This window comes from Cottoperca gobio, chromosome 19 (genome assembly GCF_900634415.1).
Source record: "Cottoperca gobio chromosome 19, fCotGob3.1, whole genome shotgun sequence".
Taxonomy (NCBI): Eukaryota; Metazoa; Chordata; class Actinopteri; order Perciformes; family Bovichtidae; genus Cottoperca; species Cottoperca gobio.
Genome location: NC_041373.1, coordinates 5,258,433 through 5,275,757, shown reverse-complemented (window position 1 = coordinate 5,275,757; position 17,325 = coordinate 5,258,433). Strand labels below are relative to the sequence as shown.

The window sequence follows — 17,325 nt, the reverse complement described above, 5'->3', positions numbered from 1 at the left end:
AGGGGGCTATATTGCTAGAGGTGTATTTGTGTTTTGTTCTTGTCTTGTTCTTGTGTGTGTGTGTGTGTGAAAAGAACAATAAGGCTGTTTTCTGTTTGTTTCTCCCTAAACACAAATACAATGTGTTTCTTCTCGTCATGAATATGCCGTGCATGGCTGCATTGTTAGTCGTCACATTAACACTCGCTGCTGCTCACATGACGTGCCTCAAGGTCTAACTTCTTCACTAACGTGTGTTTACACTGTGTACTGGGATGTTGGCACTAAGCAGCTCACTTACTTGCAGTGTAATGAGCCTGTGGTTAGTTATCCGTGCTTTTACTTGTTGACGATGGAATACACATATTTGACTTTATTGCTGACTATTTCTAATTTGAATCTCCACCTTTCAGGCAGCCATTGCTTGTATTATATTGACTAATCTTTGAAAATGAACTTGCAGAGACTTCAAATCTACTGATGTGGGTAGTAATTGGTCACAATAAACAATGTGTGGCTTTGACTTATTTCATTAGTTTTGTGTTTGTTGTGGTAAGCAGTCACTGCAGTTTACAAAACGGCTTTAAGAACAGTCTGACTTGAAGGTCCATTCAGTAACTGCTCTGGAGCTTTTATTCATGTCACATGATCTTAGTCGGTGGATAGACTTTTGCTGAAGCCCCTAAATGATTTATGTGCTTCAGAGTTGAGTTTCAAAGTTCACTCTTGACCTCGGAAGTTGCAGCAGTTGAAAATACCATCTCATCTGTGTTGATTCAGTAAGGAAAGGTTCAAGTCTCTGCGTATGCATTTTTTATTCCAAAGTGAACCCACAGGCTCTCTGGGAAGTAAGGAAATCAGTCTACAAACTTGGATAAATGTTGGCTGTCCTTTTTACGAATGACATGAACACCAATATTTGATCGTGTTATCAGATGATATGCTGTAGTGGCGTCACCAAAAACATGTATAGTTGTTTCACTGCTCACTCCGTCACTTTCTATCCCCCCCTTCTCTCTTTAAATCCACCCCCACCCTGATAAACCTGCTGCAGGTCGAGAGAAGAGAAAGGGTCCCATGATCTCAGCCGGTGATGCCGAGTTCCCGCGGGATTACCACACCCTGGCTGCCGGCGGCGGCCGTGGGGCCCGGCGGTTCCCCGACAACACCAATGGGGGGTTCACGTCGTCCTCGCTGGACCGCCGGCACAACTCCGTGGCCGCCAAGAGCCTGGAGGCCCTGAACAGCATCCACAAGGCGGACATCGAACGGCAGCGAGACGCCCTCATGGATCTCCAGAAGAACAAGTTCTCCAACAGCCCCGGCAGCATGTCGCAGGGCTCCCCTGCTGCAGGGCGACAGGTATCCTCACAGTGCAACAACTACACATAATTAGCCCACATCAACAAACAGAATAACAAAGAATGCCTTCATGCCGGTTACAGGGTTATCATTTTAATTGCACCAAATGTCGTCATTAACATCCATGTTAATACTGCTGAACAACATCTCACACACTCAATTACATTCCATAAAAGTAGACCAAGGTTGGATTCATGTAGGTCTCTGCTGAACCACCTCCATCATGTCTCACAGTGTTGTTGGTCTTTGTATCAGTAAGTCAGGGTGTTGGTACACACAGTACTACAATACCAACAGGAAATACCTCTCATATTGAAAAATATCAAATAAGTTATAAATGAGGTTTTACCATCTATCAGCTTTTAAACTGGCAAAACATGTGTTTACTAAATGATTTAATATAATAAATGAAGTAAGAAATACTGATGCTAACACGTTGCTGGATGTGATGTAGCGTAGCGGTAAGTACTGCGCTGGACTTACAAACATTGTCAGCGACCGGTCATCTGGTAACTTTCATTGTGTGCTCTGATTAATTTGGGATGCAGTTAACACAGCAGTCATCATTTAGTTTTAATGAAAACTCACTTGACACTTGCTCTCCTGCTGTTTTGGAATAAAGAAACAACGGGAGTAACCAGCGAACCAGGCTTTAAAAGTGAAGTATGTTAGTGCATGTGTGGCGAGCTAATGGCCGCCGCTCTGCACTGCTCTTATACGGCAGTTACTGCGGATGACGCCGTCCCGACCCTGTTGCCATTGTTTGCAGAGCTTTAGTGCTGTTAGCTCAGTTAGCTGCTAGCAGCCAGCTCAGCTGTCTACATGTTGAGAGCTGTGTGGAGGCAATCCCTCAATCGTAGATATGCTGTGAATTCCATATAGAGAACCTTTAAAGTGTTACATTGGAGTTCAGCCATGGAGAAGTCGGTATCCGCCCTGGTGTCATAGCATCCTCCAGCAAGAATCTATGGAAGCAGGGCGCTACTGTAGCTACTTATTATTCTAAGGGTCGTATATAAACCCAGCAAGACTTGTCTAAGTAGGCTAATTGCATATTAGACACACAGCATTGTAGGCTAGACAATATCCCATGCTACATGCTACAATGACTTCTGTCACAGCAGCGAAGCTTTTATGTTTGTTTCGGCTTTTTCTTTTTTATACTTTCTTTTATACCGGAATGCCAGAAATGTCTCAAAGAAATAGGTGAATTGTTGGCAGGTGTTGATGGTCTAGTGGTCTAGTGGTACGACTTCCAAATACAACACCAGGTGGTTGTGAGTTCAATAACAGGCTGCCAGCATTGTGCCCCTGAGCAAGGCACTTAACCCTGAGCTGCTCCAGGGAGACTGTCCCTGTGGTGAGTTCACTGTAAGTTGCTCTGATAAGAGCGTCTGCTGAATGACCTGTAATGTAATGTAATAGTGTTGTCATGTCAAAAGAAAGAATAAATGATGTGGAAACTGAAACATAAATCTTGACATTACGGTGACAGTTTCTAAATGATTTAATACAGTTAAAGATGAAAAAGATTCTTCTTCTACTGTTGACACATTCATGCCCTGCTCCCATTTACTGTACTATTACACTCCACTATTACCTCCACTCCAACTCTTCCGCCTGCTTCATGTATAAGAAATAAATACCAAGAGATCTTATAAATGTCTCCCCCATCATTGATTTTGTCACATCTCGGTAGTTGTGCCTTTGTGAGCAGGACTATTCTTTTATTACAATTTTAATGTTGGCATCAATGTGGTGACACCTTGATTTGTCCGCTATTGAATTTGTAGGATTATTCCAAAACAGACATTCTTGTCTGATTTATTTTATCCATCCAAACCCTTCCTAAAGCTTTCAACTCATTTTCCAGATTTTATTCAATAATATTTTCACAATGTAGAACAAGATTCTTCAGAAAAAGCATTATATTAAAATGATAGTTTTCTCCATATTGTCCACCTCTATGGGGCGCATGAAAACACAGATGCATCACTGCAGCAATGAGCTGATGTATCAGTGACTGCTGCTCGATGTTATCTATTCTTTTCATGTGCTCTTCAATATATCGGCACAAAGGCAGCTTTCACTTAAAACATGGGCAACATTTGAAAGCAACCCTAACTATTGTTATATTATATTTTTACTTTACATTAACAACAACTATTGTGTCCTGAACTACTGCACCTCTTGAATAAAGTCATCTTGCAAATCGCTGCATGTATTTCAATGCAGATCCACATTTCTATCCACCCGCACAACTAGGAGAGTGCAGCCTTCGGGGGGGGGGGGAGGTATGAACTCTCTGAGTGCTTTCTGTTTCCACACGTGAACATTTTCTTCCTGGGAGATAATAACAGCACATTGGTGGGCTTGGAAACCCACACAAGCGCATTTTGTGGCGAGATGCCTCTGGGGCTTAAGACGCACGCAGTGGAGGCATTTTTATGACCGCCATGCTGGGGCAGTGATGGCCACTGTTTTAGTGGTTATTATCTGAAAGAGTCAGCTGTAGAATATAGAGAAAAGGGTTTAAGTGGGAGAACATGTCAGAATGTGAAACATTAAACTCAGCGCTCCATCAAATCCCTCTCCCGTATCTTCTCTTTATATTCTCCCTTTCATTCTGCCATCAATCACCACATGCTCTGACGTGATACCTGACACAGATGGTCTGAGCAGAACCGCCTGCTGCAGCTTTTCTCTCTGTGTAGCTTCAAGGAGTAGCTCGGCATTTTGTTTGCTTTCTGTCTGAGATTGAGTTTATAAGATTGATGTCAAAATCATGTCTACTAGGCAGGAGGGGGTTAACCTAGCTTAGCATAAAGACAGGACGAACAGCTAGCCTGCAAACTACCAGCAGCTTTTAGAGCTGTCTTGTTTACACAATTTATGGTTTGTTTAAGCTGCATGATATTTTTGGCTTACAGTAGTTTATTAACCTGCTTATTTCTTTGTCTGATGGCATGAAGATATATAACCTAGGGCAAGTGTGTGTGTGTGTGTGTGTGTGTGTGTGTGTGTGTGTGTGTGTGTGTGTGTGTGTGTGAGTTTGTTTGTGTGTGCTACTCTTGCTTACGACCCATACTATGTTATTTCTTTTTGTACTCATGTATGACTGCATGCTTAAGAAGAATTTTTTATTGCATGTCTACTGATTCTGTTTAAAGCCGGTATTTCTGCACAGTTGCAATATTATTAGTATTATACTATTTATAGAATTAGATTACAGTGGTGGCTGTGTAGGATTGTTTCAGACTTGTGATCCAAACCTCCAAAAGTCAATATTTGTTGTTGAAAGATAAATGTAACTATTTCCAATATTCACAACATTTAATTTACTAAAATATTCTGATTCGATCAATATTTGTTGGTGTTCTCTCAAAAACATCCCCTTGTTGCACAAAAAGAGACGCACGCACCTGTATTAACTGGGCGGTCCAGCAGCGATCTAACAGCACTATAAAGTACATTTATACAACCTAACCCCAATCCCTACATTCATTTTTTCAACGTACAATATGACTCCAGACATTCTGAGCTTCTATCGAAAACCTCAATAGACGCTTCAAATATAACTTATTTTTTACATTTCGGTTAACATGCAAGTCAGATAAATGACATATATTGTGTTAATTAAGAGCTTTAGAGGTGTTGGTCGTGTATTTCTTTCACTGGCTCCCCCAGCCTCCAGGTTAGAAGCTTAGCCAAGCTAAACCTGCTCTGTACTTCACACACAGATATAAGATTGATATCGATCTTCTTATCTAAGCAAATATATTCCCAAAATTGTCGGGCTATTCCTTTAAGTGCGCTCTCTCTTTCCAAACCTCCGTCAGCTTCTGTCCGTCACGTCTCCGTCGGCTCTCATCATCTCTCATCTCCTCCTTCCTCTCCACCCACTTTCTGCTTTTTCATGTGCTGTGCCCAAAGCACACCATCTATCTCCTGATGAAAAAGGTGGACTGACACAGAGAAAGAGAGGGAGAGATAGAGAAACAGGTGGAGTCTGCTGTCGTCATGGCAACCCACCGTTTTCCCATATAAGGCAACTGAGTGATATCATATGGCTGGCAATGCCTGGGCTTTGGAAGGAGGCACACACTGTACCAAGTGAGAGGCGAGAGCAGCAGGGGAGAGAACGAGCGACGGGGAGAGACAGTGGAGGAAAAGAGGGAGTTTTTTTTATCGTTTATGTCAGGGGCGAGAGAGTGTGACGGAGAGAGAGAGAGAGAGAGAGAGAGATAGAGAGCGTGAGAGAGCAAGAGAGAGGGAGGGAGGAGGAGGAGCAGGAAGAGATGCTAACTGCCTCTGAGGCGCTACTACGGGTACCAGCGAGGGGGGACTCTGGCCGATCCTCAGGGCGCGGGAAAGACACAGAGCCGCAGTGAAAAAAAAGATGGAGAGGGGGGAGGAGGAAGAGGGAGGCATGTGGAGCTGGAGGATACGCCAGGCGGCCGACATGCTCATTAAGTAGCAACGGTAACTCTCACTAACCCCGTCTTTGCATCCTCAGCTGAGACATTTTGGTGGTGCTGCCATGGCTGTGTGTGACGCTTGTGTTGCTGCATAAATGATGACGGAGTGCTGAAAAGTACAGGAGTGTGTGTGTGTGTGTGTGTGTGTGTGTGTGTGTATATGCGTGTGTGTGTTGGCATCTTAATGTGTGTAGTGGCATGTGTGTGTGTTGTACAAGTGACAGTTGGACCCGATGAGCGCACAACTCATCCTCTCCTCCCTTTCTGTTTGATGTGACTTAAGTGTGTGTGTGTGTGTGTGCGTGTGTGTGTGTGTGTGTGTTTGTGTGTGTGTGTTTAGGGGAGTGTTCCTAAAGCAGGCAGGTGATGACCAGGTGTGTCGCAGCGACGTGTCTTCATCTATGCATGTGAATGCAATGTGTGGAAGCATGTCATAAAATAAATGTGTGTGAAAGCACAAGTATAAGTGTGTGTGAGTGAGTGCACATGTGTGTGTGTTTGGGCTGGAGAAAAAAAAAAAAAAGAGGGTGGGTACAAAGATGGCTTCTTGGCATGCAGGTCAGGCATGCATGTCTCTCTGCTCATCCCTCTCTTCCTCCTTTCTCTCTCCCTCGCCTTCTCCCCTCGTCTCTAAGCGCTGGCCGTCTCTGTGCATATGTGCGCTTTGGGATTTCAGCTCAAGTGATTGAGAAATATTGCAGGCAGTAATCACTGAGTCACGGTGCATAGGGGGCCTGTTTGTGTTAGATGAGACAGGTTTTATATTCCAAAAATTGTCCGCTTGTTGGTGCATTAAATGATTTGTGGAGTGACTTGGCGGTAGATAGCCATTTCCAATTTAAGGTGAATTAAGCAGGCGAGTGGGTGATTAGACTGCTACAGCTCTGTGTGAATAGCAAGATATGTTGGGGATTATAACGGGTGCTTGACTTCACAATCATCAGCTGTTTGTCACAATGATTCTGTGAGGAGGGTGATGATATTAATGCCCATTTCCTAGTTGTAATTATGAAGCCACCACATGAAGGTTCTTCAAAGTTAGAAACATGAAGTCAGCTGGAGGTTACACAGATTGTTAGCTCTGTCTTGAGAAATGATCCGTGACAGCATTATTATTATTAATGATAAGGCACAAAGCAAAGAGGTGAGAAATTAATGTAATGCTTTTATTAATTGCAAGTGTTTGATTACAAGCAGGCAAATGATTCACAAAGCTTTCCTTCAGCACCGGTTCCTTTATCTTGATCATTTTTGATTATAATAACATAGTTTTGATTAACAAGTTGCTATGCGTGCACATTTCACGACCACATACAGTACGAAGCACGATGATGGAAACGTACCTATCTGTCTACCAGGCCCGCCCCCACAGGCTCGATATGAATGTGTGCGCTCAGCTGTGTCCTGCGTAGAGAGCGGGGAGTTCATCTACAGTGTTTGACAAATATTAATGGATTACAAAACTCATTAAGAATTGCATTGATGACGGAGAAATGACTCATTAGACCTCGAAAAACACCAGTGGCAGCAATTTGACGATTGCGCAGTAAGCATTAAAAAAAAGCGCTGCCTTTCCCATATACGCCACACAAGTTTATGGGCTTAATGAATAATCTTTATTTACGTTGCGCTTTTTACAACAGTGTCATCTCTAAGACGCGTTGCAAACACACTCTACAGCCGGCGATGTTGTCAAAGGAAGGGTTGTTGAAGAGTGCATTTATGTTTCTCCTAAAACACAATGCATTAACCATCGTTGTGGCATTTTTTGAAAACCTTACAGTGAAAGTGTCAAAAAAAGGATAAATAAGGTCTAACGATTCTTAATTACATGCCCCGCTCCACCTCAGCTGGCTACTTGCTTCCACTGCCACTTCCACTTTAAACTCTAAGTAAATCTATCTTATGCTTATTTATCCATTTGGGCAGACGAGAGCAGAGAAACATAGACGTGGTGAGTTGTACACTATGATAATGTTTACACGTGATCTCTTGTTGATATTTAAACTCAGCGCAAACACCAAATACCCCCCCTCCAGATTAACCGTCCCTCTTGCTCCGACTGCCCTTCTCTTTATACAGCTATAGCATTTGATTTCCGATTGGCTGGAATAGTGGAGCTTTGCTCGTTCCACCAGCTAGTAGACCATGAGGAGATTTTCCGCTGAATTTGACAAAAAGTGTATTGGATTAGAATCGCTGACTCCACCTTTTGTAATGGCTGATATAATGCATGTGCTGCATGACATGTGGTCTTTAGTCCAATAGATTCACTAAATGAAAGTTACTTTACAAAATATTATTTGCTGATGTAGTAATAAGTCATTTATGGACAGAAAGGCTGAAAAATATCATTTGGGAAGCTGAATGTAGACCTTTAATGTTTTCTGAAATGGGCTAGGTGGCATCAGATCAGGTATGATTTCTTTCTGTTTTGGTCAGCGAGTTTGGATTGAGGCCTACAAACTACACGAAGCGCTGAAATCTGGGTCAGAGCAGCCCACAGGCTTGTTCTTTCTTTCACAAACACTCTTTTCTTGTATATTTCAACTCCATTTTCAACATCAAGTGAGATGGATTTCAAAAGTTGCAACTGAGACTGAGGGGAGACAATATTTGTGATCCAGGCAGCTCCCTGAACAGCTGCTCAAACATGAATTAAGTTTACACCTTAGTTTAATTATTAAGGGAATTAGTTTTTTCCAAAGCTCTCACAGCATATGTGGTGCGACTCACGGACCATATTAAGTTGCATGTGCTTTATAATTTGAAGTCACATTAAGTTAGTCAAAGTGCAAATCAGTACTTGAATTAATGCAGTGACAGTAAAATTGTTGTTAATAGTTTGTTGTGACAGTTATTTTTAAACGTATGTGTTCCACATGGCAACCAGTGGACGTTAGTGTCACAGGGATGATTCCTGACATTAACAATAAACACAATCCCCTGTGTACATGTTTGAATGCTGAGTCGTGATTACGATGGAACAGATAGGATGGGGGTCGTCTTTCAACGTTTAGAGTTTCATATGATAAATGCTTTTGTTGTGCATATATAAGTTTTGAGGAACTGTGACGTTTGGCTGAAGGTTTCCATAGAAAGTTGAATCATCCTTTGTATATGTGATGAGTCAGGGTCAGACGTTTCTTTGTAATAATGTAGTTGCACCTCTGTAATCGTCCCCCACACCAAACAAAGTTGGAGAACTTAAACTTCTTTCACTCGTCTGTCAAAACCTCAGTGCCGGCGACAGCCAAGGCCGGAGGCATTATGTTTTCTGGTTGTCTGTCCGTCCATAAGTCCAATTCTCGTGAACACGATATCTCAGGATCGCCCATTTCTTCAAATTTGGTACAAACGTCCACTTGGACTCAAAGATGAACAGAATAGAATTTAGTCAAAGGTCACTATGACCCCATGTCCGTTCCATTCTCGTGAACGCAATATCTCAGGAACGCCTTGAGGGAATTTGGTGGACAAAGGTCAAGGTTACTGTCACCTCACAAAACATCCTTTTGTCCATATATGTTGGATACAATAATGAAGTGATGACATTATGGATAGACATGGATGTAAACTGCAAATTGACTGGTGGTGGAGGCATAAAACCACGAGGTGGTAAATCTAGTTAATTATGTGCCAAATGTGAGATCAGACTTGGCTACAAGTCAAATTGGCTGTGATGAGGTCTATACAGTACATCATTCCATTACTGTTGACTCAATGACTCCTGCGTTCATCCAAATACTAAAGAGAGACGTCGGTTGTCAAGCAACAATACACAGCAATCAACAGCTCGCAAGTTCTGCTCATACCTACAGTACATTGAAAGGCATTTTTTGGAGTCAAACAATAATGTGTATAGAAGCAGACATCTTGGCGAGCAGCCAGATCCAAACATCCCATCCTCGCCCACAAGCTAAGTCTGTGCCATCAAGCGCGATTAATTGATGGGTTTTAAGATTACTGTTGCCTCCTCTCTTCAGGCAGAGAACTTGAATAAATACAGACTGTTATTAGTCGATACCAAGCCTCTGGAACTAGATCATGAAGTTATTATTGGACCTGCAGTAATGAGTGTTAACAGCTGCTGATAATGAGCCTTTAACTACAGAATCAGTAAGTTAATGCAGGTGTCAGTTTTCATTACTATATATTATATTCAGACCTTGACTTTAATTAAAGCTGATGACTAAACTGACCTGAATCTATGATTGCTTCAAACTGTTGGAACAATCAGAGATCCCAAATCCAAAGTGTGTTGTTTTAATGGTATAAAGATTTTCTAGCCTTGCTAGCAGAAGTCGACTGCTCCCACTTTTGCCAAAGTCGTATATCTCTACAACTATTGCCATCAAATCTGGTACATACACGTTCCCCTCAGGATGAATTGTAATAGCTTCGGTGACCTTTTGTATCTAGCAGGTCAAAACTTCCAATTTTCCAACATGTTTGACTAAATAATTTACAGATATACTGTCATTCCCATCAGCCTCAGGTGTACTTTGTTTAGTGCTTATTAGCTTAGCTCAGATAAACAAAGATGGTGAACATCACATGGTAAACAATATACTTGCAAGAGTTGCTGTAGACTTGAAGGCAAATAGTCTTTTTTGCTGAGGAAGGTTCTTAACTGAGTGAAATGACCCAAACGTATCTAAATGCCAGCCATGATAAGAGCTGGTTAAATTCTCTAAATGCTAAGGAAAGGTGCCTTCAATGCATCCTTTCTTATCTCATTTAGTATAGTGTACACTGGACTATCCTTTACAAAAGGAAAGGAGTCCAACAATGGTCTGCTTTTATCTAGTGCTTTTCTAGCACCTATTCATACAGTTCAGTCGTCCAGAAAACGGTTAAAACATTAAACTGTTCACAGGTTTTTGACATGTTCTGCTAAATAAACAAATTGGACTAAAAACATGAACTCTGTGGCAGAGAAAACTAAACGTAGTTAAATATCTGAGATCAGAGTTATTGTAGAGTATGAAACAGCCAAACAAGGTCACGTCTCTGAGAGTACAACCATCCGTTGTCTCTTTTATACCTTGTTTTCTCGCTCTTGTTATGCCTCCAGAAAGAGTCTGAATTGAAGAATGCAAAGACCTTGTAGTTATATCCGTTTTCTCATTCAACACCTTCAACACTCACCAGTCAAAGATTAGGAGTGGAAATTGTTCAGGAAATAGTGTTGCCCTGTTAGGCTTTACACAGTAATGATTTTCTTCAGGTGAAAATGAAAGAATCTTGAGTGGCATACCGGTCATTACCAAAAGTGTTTATGTGGTCCAAACTATGATTGCACTGTATGCAGAAGCATTAAGATTCTTTCTCATTTACCAATTATAAGCATTACTCTCCCCTAACATTTGGACAGCTAGCACAGTCAATTATAGATAGTTTCTGGAAACCAATGGCTAAATGGCTTCAGGATGCCCTGAAGGGTACATTCACAACACAATAACTTATGAGTAGATGACTGATAATTGATGTAGATCAGTAAGCCCAAAGATTGGTGTAAAATCGCTCTGGTGAAAACAGAAAAGGGGTTATCATCGTCTCAATGGGGGCTGATCAGCTTTCCACTGCATGATTCACATATCAACACTGCTCTTGCTACTCTTTGTAGGAAAACAAGTCTGGTGATATTCTATATTTTTCTTATTGTCGACAAATCCAGTGAAAAGACCAAAACAAACAGTGAATGTATCTACTAACAAGTGTTGTGTGTATCAAAGCCTGATATAGCTTCTTCCCCTGTGCCATAGAGCTTCATTGATGCCCAATAACTATTACAAACACACCAATGAACCACACTGTTACACTGTCTGACATGTTCCTTCATTACCATGAACACACACACACTTTTTATCAAACTTTATAGTTGTGTCTAGTTTTAAAAGAGTTATATCTTCAGCTGGAACAATGGAACATGGGGCTGAGAGCTGTATTTTCATGGGATTTATAGAATATTGTCCTCATCCTTTAATGTATTCAACCTAGGAATTAGAGCAGAAAGATGGCAGAGATTGTCCAAAGTTTATGCTTACCTGTGATAGGTTGGATAGGCTTCCCACATACTTTTGGCCACAAAGTGTACATTAGTGGATGAACATATTAATTGTCATGCATCATGCATGCATGCATCTCGGATGAGCACACATGCAGCCTCAGCCGCTGTGTTGTAAAGAATCCGAAGAACGTTGACCTGAATGTTGGCTTCCTCTCAGACAAAGTGAAAACGGCAGTTTCTTAATCCAGGGTGTGCATTGCTTTAATCCTTGTTCCTGGGTCCACGCCACAAATCTGCATCTCGGGAGAGCGAGGGGCGAGAATTTAGGAGCTACATCATTAGTGTGTGTGAAGTCACTGTAAACATTTGATTAATTGCTGAGAAGCAATTACAAGCAATTAAAGTCCTATTATGATGGCAATGAAGGACAACGCAAGTTAATCTGGCTATCATCACAATAATTAGCCCATCATTTTCTCACCAAGCCTAATGTATAACAAAAATGGGATCATTTATTGGTTTGTTTGCTTCGCTACATACTGCACTTGCTGCATAGAACTAATGTACCAATTAACCTTTTTAGTCACACTTTGTGGTATCACGTGCATATCTTCCCATGGGAACTGAGTGACAAAGCATTTTCTCTCAGTTCTGGCTCTACCCAGCCGTTGATCTTTTGTAGTGTTGGTGTTTTACAGCTTAACACATGAGAAAATGTCTCACACTCTATCCTTTCCCCCTCCCTGTCCCTTTTCTGTCTCCTTTGCTCTTTGTTTTTCTTCTCCCCCCCCTAGCAACAACCAAACTACTGGAGCTTCAAGGTCAGTGCCAATATTGTGTTTGTGTTTCAGTGTAAATCTGTCCCCTCTGTGTGGATTTGTCTCTAATAGGATAACTTCTCATTGTGTCTTTGCATGCCCGCTTGCCTTTTCTCCGCCACATTCAGTATGGGTCACATGTTGGCACACACTTTTGTTTTTAACTCTCTGTTGTCCTGCATGCTTTGCCATTTCTGTCTCAAGTTGACAGAATTCTTGACTTGAAATGGAGATCGATGAGTGGCTCATAAGTTCTGTGTTTGAATTGAGCAATGCATATTTCTGTCCTTCTGTGTGATGTTTGATCTAGTTTAGCCAAATAGCAGCTAGCTAGAATTAAGCTTTGTGCTTCTGCTTGTAAAATGTTCTGTCTATAAAGGCGCTACAGTTTCCAGACATGTGGATGGCGGCCCACACCTGTGATGGTTACACTGATTCAAATAGGTCTGGTGTCGTGCTCTTTGACTCCTGTTGTAAAAAACACTAAGCCAATCAGAGCGTTGTAGGTGGGATTAAGAATGGGCACGTCCCTTTCCTCTGTCAGGACCAGACAATAGCAACTCTTAAGCTAAAAGACTTTCGTCCAGACTAAAATATCTCAACATTTATTGGATTGGAATACCATTACATTTTGTATATACATTCTTGGTCCCCAGAGGTAGAAGCCAAATGACTTTGGTAACTTCTTGTCTTTCATCTAGCACCACCAGCGGGTCAAAGTTTTCACTTATCCTGTGAAATATCTCAAAATCTACTTGATTGATTGGCACAACATTTTGTACAGACATTCATGTTCCCCAGAGGATAATCGGACGTTTCCTCTCGCGCCACCATGAGGTTGAGATTTGGAATTAAATTTCTCAACATCTACTGGATTCATTTCCATGAAATATGCCGCGCACATTTATGTCCCCCTCAGGATGACTTTTTGTTGTCATTGATTTGTGGCCCAAAATGCTGCATGTACTTGCTGTGCAGCATGCACATTTATTTATTTATTTATTACAATTCAGCCCACTGTACTGTAGGTGTGAAGGTGCACTTAATGTGCCTCACTTGCAAGTTTGACTGCTTCCGTGCCTCGGGGGCTTTTACACCTGGGTTATTATTTGATTAGCTGGAAGAGAGCTTCTGAGCAGTCCCAAGTGTAGAAATGGAGACAGCTGTGAAAGTGCTGTGTGGTGAAAGATTATTCATGGGCTCTTATTTCTTAAGGTAATATTAATGTAATGGGTACTGTATTACAGCGTTTACCTAGTGACAGAAAATATGAGAGATGGGATTAGTTGTCTCCATGAGTCAGATTTTAACCCACGCTTTTACAAACACATGGTTTGCCTCCAGGATTTAGTTTGAACCACTCGGTTGCCTCTGAAAGTGTGCCCACATAGACTGTTACCATCAAAATGAAACCTCATGTTCAGTTGGAGTCAGGATTTTTTACCAAGCACTGGCAAGGCTGGGATGTAAATAGTGTGAAATGCACAAGTTGATCTGAAAATGGAGCCATTAGTGGTCATCAGTCGCTGCCAGCTTCATGCTATCGCTCTTATTAGTTTGTAGCTGCAGCTGAAGCACTACCAACTGGTTTCAAGTTTCCAAACTGAGGAACTTGACTCCCGGTAACGGGAAATAATAATGCAAAGAGAAGATATAGAGGAGTCACACTAAGCTTGTATGGACCAGAAGTGTGAATTTATGAACATAGCCCAAAATGCTGGTAAAGTGGAATCATTCAGGGGAAACTTAATAAACGTGAGAATTTAATCCTACCAGTTACAACAAACATAGGTTTTTCCATGTGGTTAAAGTATAATAAGCTCATGTGATTATGTTTAAACGGACAGTTCACCCAAATTACAAAAAAAGAAATACTTACCATTAGTGGTATGAACCACGCAGAAAGGTTTGGATTAATACACCCAGGTTCTTCTGCAATGGGGAATACTTTCTGTCGAATAAATAGTCCCCACAGAAATGGTTGACAATATGTTTTGTGGATTATCAGGAATAATTTAGACACTGTTTTTGGAAAGACATACTGCTGGAGAAGTTTTTAAGAAAAAGTGATGAAATAATGTTCCATTCATCTATTGGGGTAGAAGTAACATTGTAACTGGTTTAGACAAGTAAACAAAACATGCCTGTGATTTCGACCAAAAATTGAAATGTCAGTGTTTCCATCTCTCTTGACAAACTAATGCAAGGCTTTACAGTAATGCATTATTAGTTCCACCTCAGACTTGAATACATTATGCTCATTGAACAGAGCCTTTTGACCTCTTACTTTAATGTAGCCTGTGGGAGATTGTACTCTTATGCATATGCTAACCTAAGCAGTTACTGCAGCTTACAGCATCTTAAACATAAAATTACTTGATATTCTAAAAGGCTCTTTGCATACCTATTGCTGATCCAGCGAATATTCTCACTGCTGAAGGATTATCTGAAATGGAACAAAAGAAAAGCTGTTCCTTTAGAATGAAATGAAACATAAATGTTTAATAGCTATTTTACAGTGTGAACTCTTACAATATTCAAGGATAAACCTGATATTCTGTATTTTTATTATTGCAAACAAATCCCATGAAGAGACCAAAACCAACAGTGAAATGATCTCCCAACAAGTATTTTGTGTGTATCAAAGGCTGATAGATCTTCTTCATCTGGAGTGCTATGGCACAGACGAAGATGTTATCCAAAAACTACTGAAAACACATCATGAACACACAATGTAGTTCATATACGTAGCACCTCTCTTAGTGGTTACATGGGACAAGGTTACAAAGTGCATCACAAATGCAAACAAGCATAACATTAAATAACACAAATAAAGATGTTCCTATATCATTTTGGATACCTGAAGTTGTGTATCGGCATATACTGAGTACTGATCCGACACCAGTGAGTTAAAGCTACAATATATATATATACAGTGAAGGAAATAAGTATTTAATCCCTTGCCGATTTTATAAGTTTGCCCACTTACAAAGAATTGAACAGTCTATAAATGTAATAGTAGGTGTATTTTAACAGTGAGAGACAGAATATCAAAAAGAAAATCCAGAAACTTATCATATAAAAGATATAAATTGATTTGCATTTAATGGTGGGAAATAAGTATTTGATCCCCTTGATGAGAGCTTGATGAGAAGGAGACAACTGTTGGTGCGATTATTCGAAAATGGAAGAAACACAAAATGACCATAAATCACAATCGGTCTGGGGCTCCATGCAAGATCTCTTCTTGTGGGGTATCAATGATCATGAGAACGGTGAGGGATCAGCCAAGAACTACACGGGAGGAACTTGTCAATGATCTCAGGGCAGCTGGGACCACAGTCACCAAGAAAACTATTGGTAACACACTACGCTGTAATGGATTAAAATCCTGCAGCGCCCACAAGGTCCCCTGCTCAAGAAGGCGCATGTACAGGCCCGTTTGAAGTTTCCAATGAACATCTGAATGATGCAGAGAAGGCTTGGGAGAAGGTGATGTGGTCAGATGAGACCAAAATTGAGATCTTTTGCATCAACTCGACATGCCGTGTTTGGAGGGAAAGAAATGCTGACTATAACCCCAAGAACACCATCCCCACTGTCAAGCATGGAGGTGGAAACATTATGCTTCGGGGATGTTTGTCTGCTAAGGGGACAGGACGACTTCAACATATCGAGTGGAGGATGGACGGGGCCATGTATCGATGGCTGATAACCTCCTTCCCACAGCCAGGACACTGAAAATAGGTCATGGATGGGTCTTCCAGCACGACAATGACCCAAAACATACGGCCAAGGAACAAAGGAGTGGCTAAAGAAGAAGCACATTAAGGTGATGGAGTTTGCCTAGTCAGTCTCCGGACCTTAATCCCATAGAAAATCTGTGGAGGGAGCTGAAGCTTCGAGTTGCCAAACATCAGCCTCGAAACCTGAAGGATTTAGAGAGGATCTGTAAAGAGGAGTGGACCAAAATCTCTCCTGAGATGTGCGCAAACCTGGTGCCCAACTACAAGAAACATCTGACCTTTGTGCTGGCCAACAAGGGTTTCTCCACCAAGTACTAAGTTATGTTTTGCTAGGGGATCAAAGCTAATGGAAGTAGCTAAGGAGTGAGCCTTCTCGCTTCTTTCTCACCTCTGTTGAGAGTTGCACATGTGCCAGAGACGTTTTCCAAAAGAGTCGCCGCACTGAGAGTCAATTTGCTGTATCTGTGTCACATGGGTTTAGCCACAGCACCTTTAGGAGACTAGCAGCAGGTCAAAGTCTATTAACTCTAATGGGAGAAATTTGAGAACATGAACACAGAATAAAACCGAAGTAAATATTGGACCATTTTTCACAGGCCACATAGCATTAACATTAGTCAAACTGTGTGAAAGATGTAAACTAACGTTCGCGACTGGCTAACTAATATTTGTAATGCTCAACATGTTTGTTAGTTGTGTAAATATCTAATGTTAGCTAAATAACATATAAATACATTAGACCAGGAACATTTAGGACACAGGAAGTGTATACCATTTCATACCATTGGCGCCAATTGTAATGTTCTATCTTTACTTATACAACATCTTTGGTTGTACCGATGGGGGCAGGATGTACGGATTATTGGGTCGGGATTGACACGTGTTGTTGTGACACATGCATAGACTTGCTTGCTCACCAAAGCACAAAA

The 17,325-nt window shown here is 41.3% G+C and overlaps 1 protein-coding gene across 1 annotated transcript in view; it reads left to right on the top strand.

The window, feature by feature from the left end:
- Positions 1 to 17,325, top strand: part of srcin1b (SRC kinase signaling inhibitor 1b) — a 98,324-nt gene that overhangs the window by 37,586 nt on the left and 43,413 nt on the right. The window contains exons 2-3 of the mRNA XM_029455484.1: positions 1,034 to 1,341; positions 12,627 to 12,653. Of these exons, the coding sequence (XP_029311344.1) occupies positions 1,034 to 1,341; positions 12,627 to 12,653 (335 nt within the window). The remainder of the gene's footprint in view (positions 1 to 1,033; positions 1,342 to 12,626; positions 12,654 to 17,325) is intronic.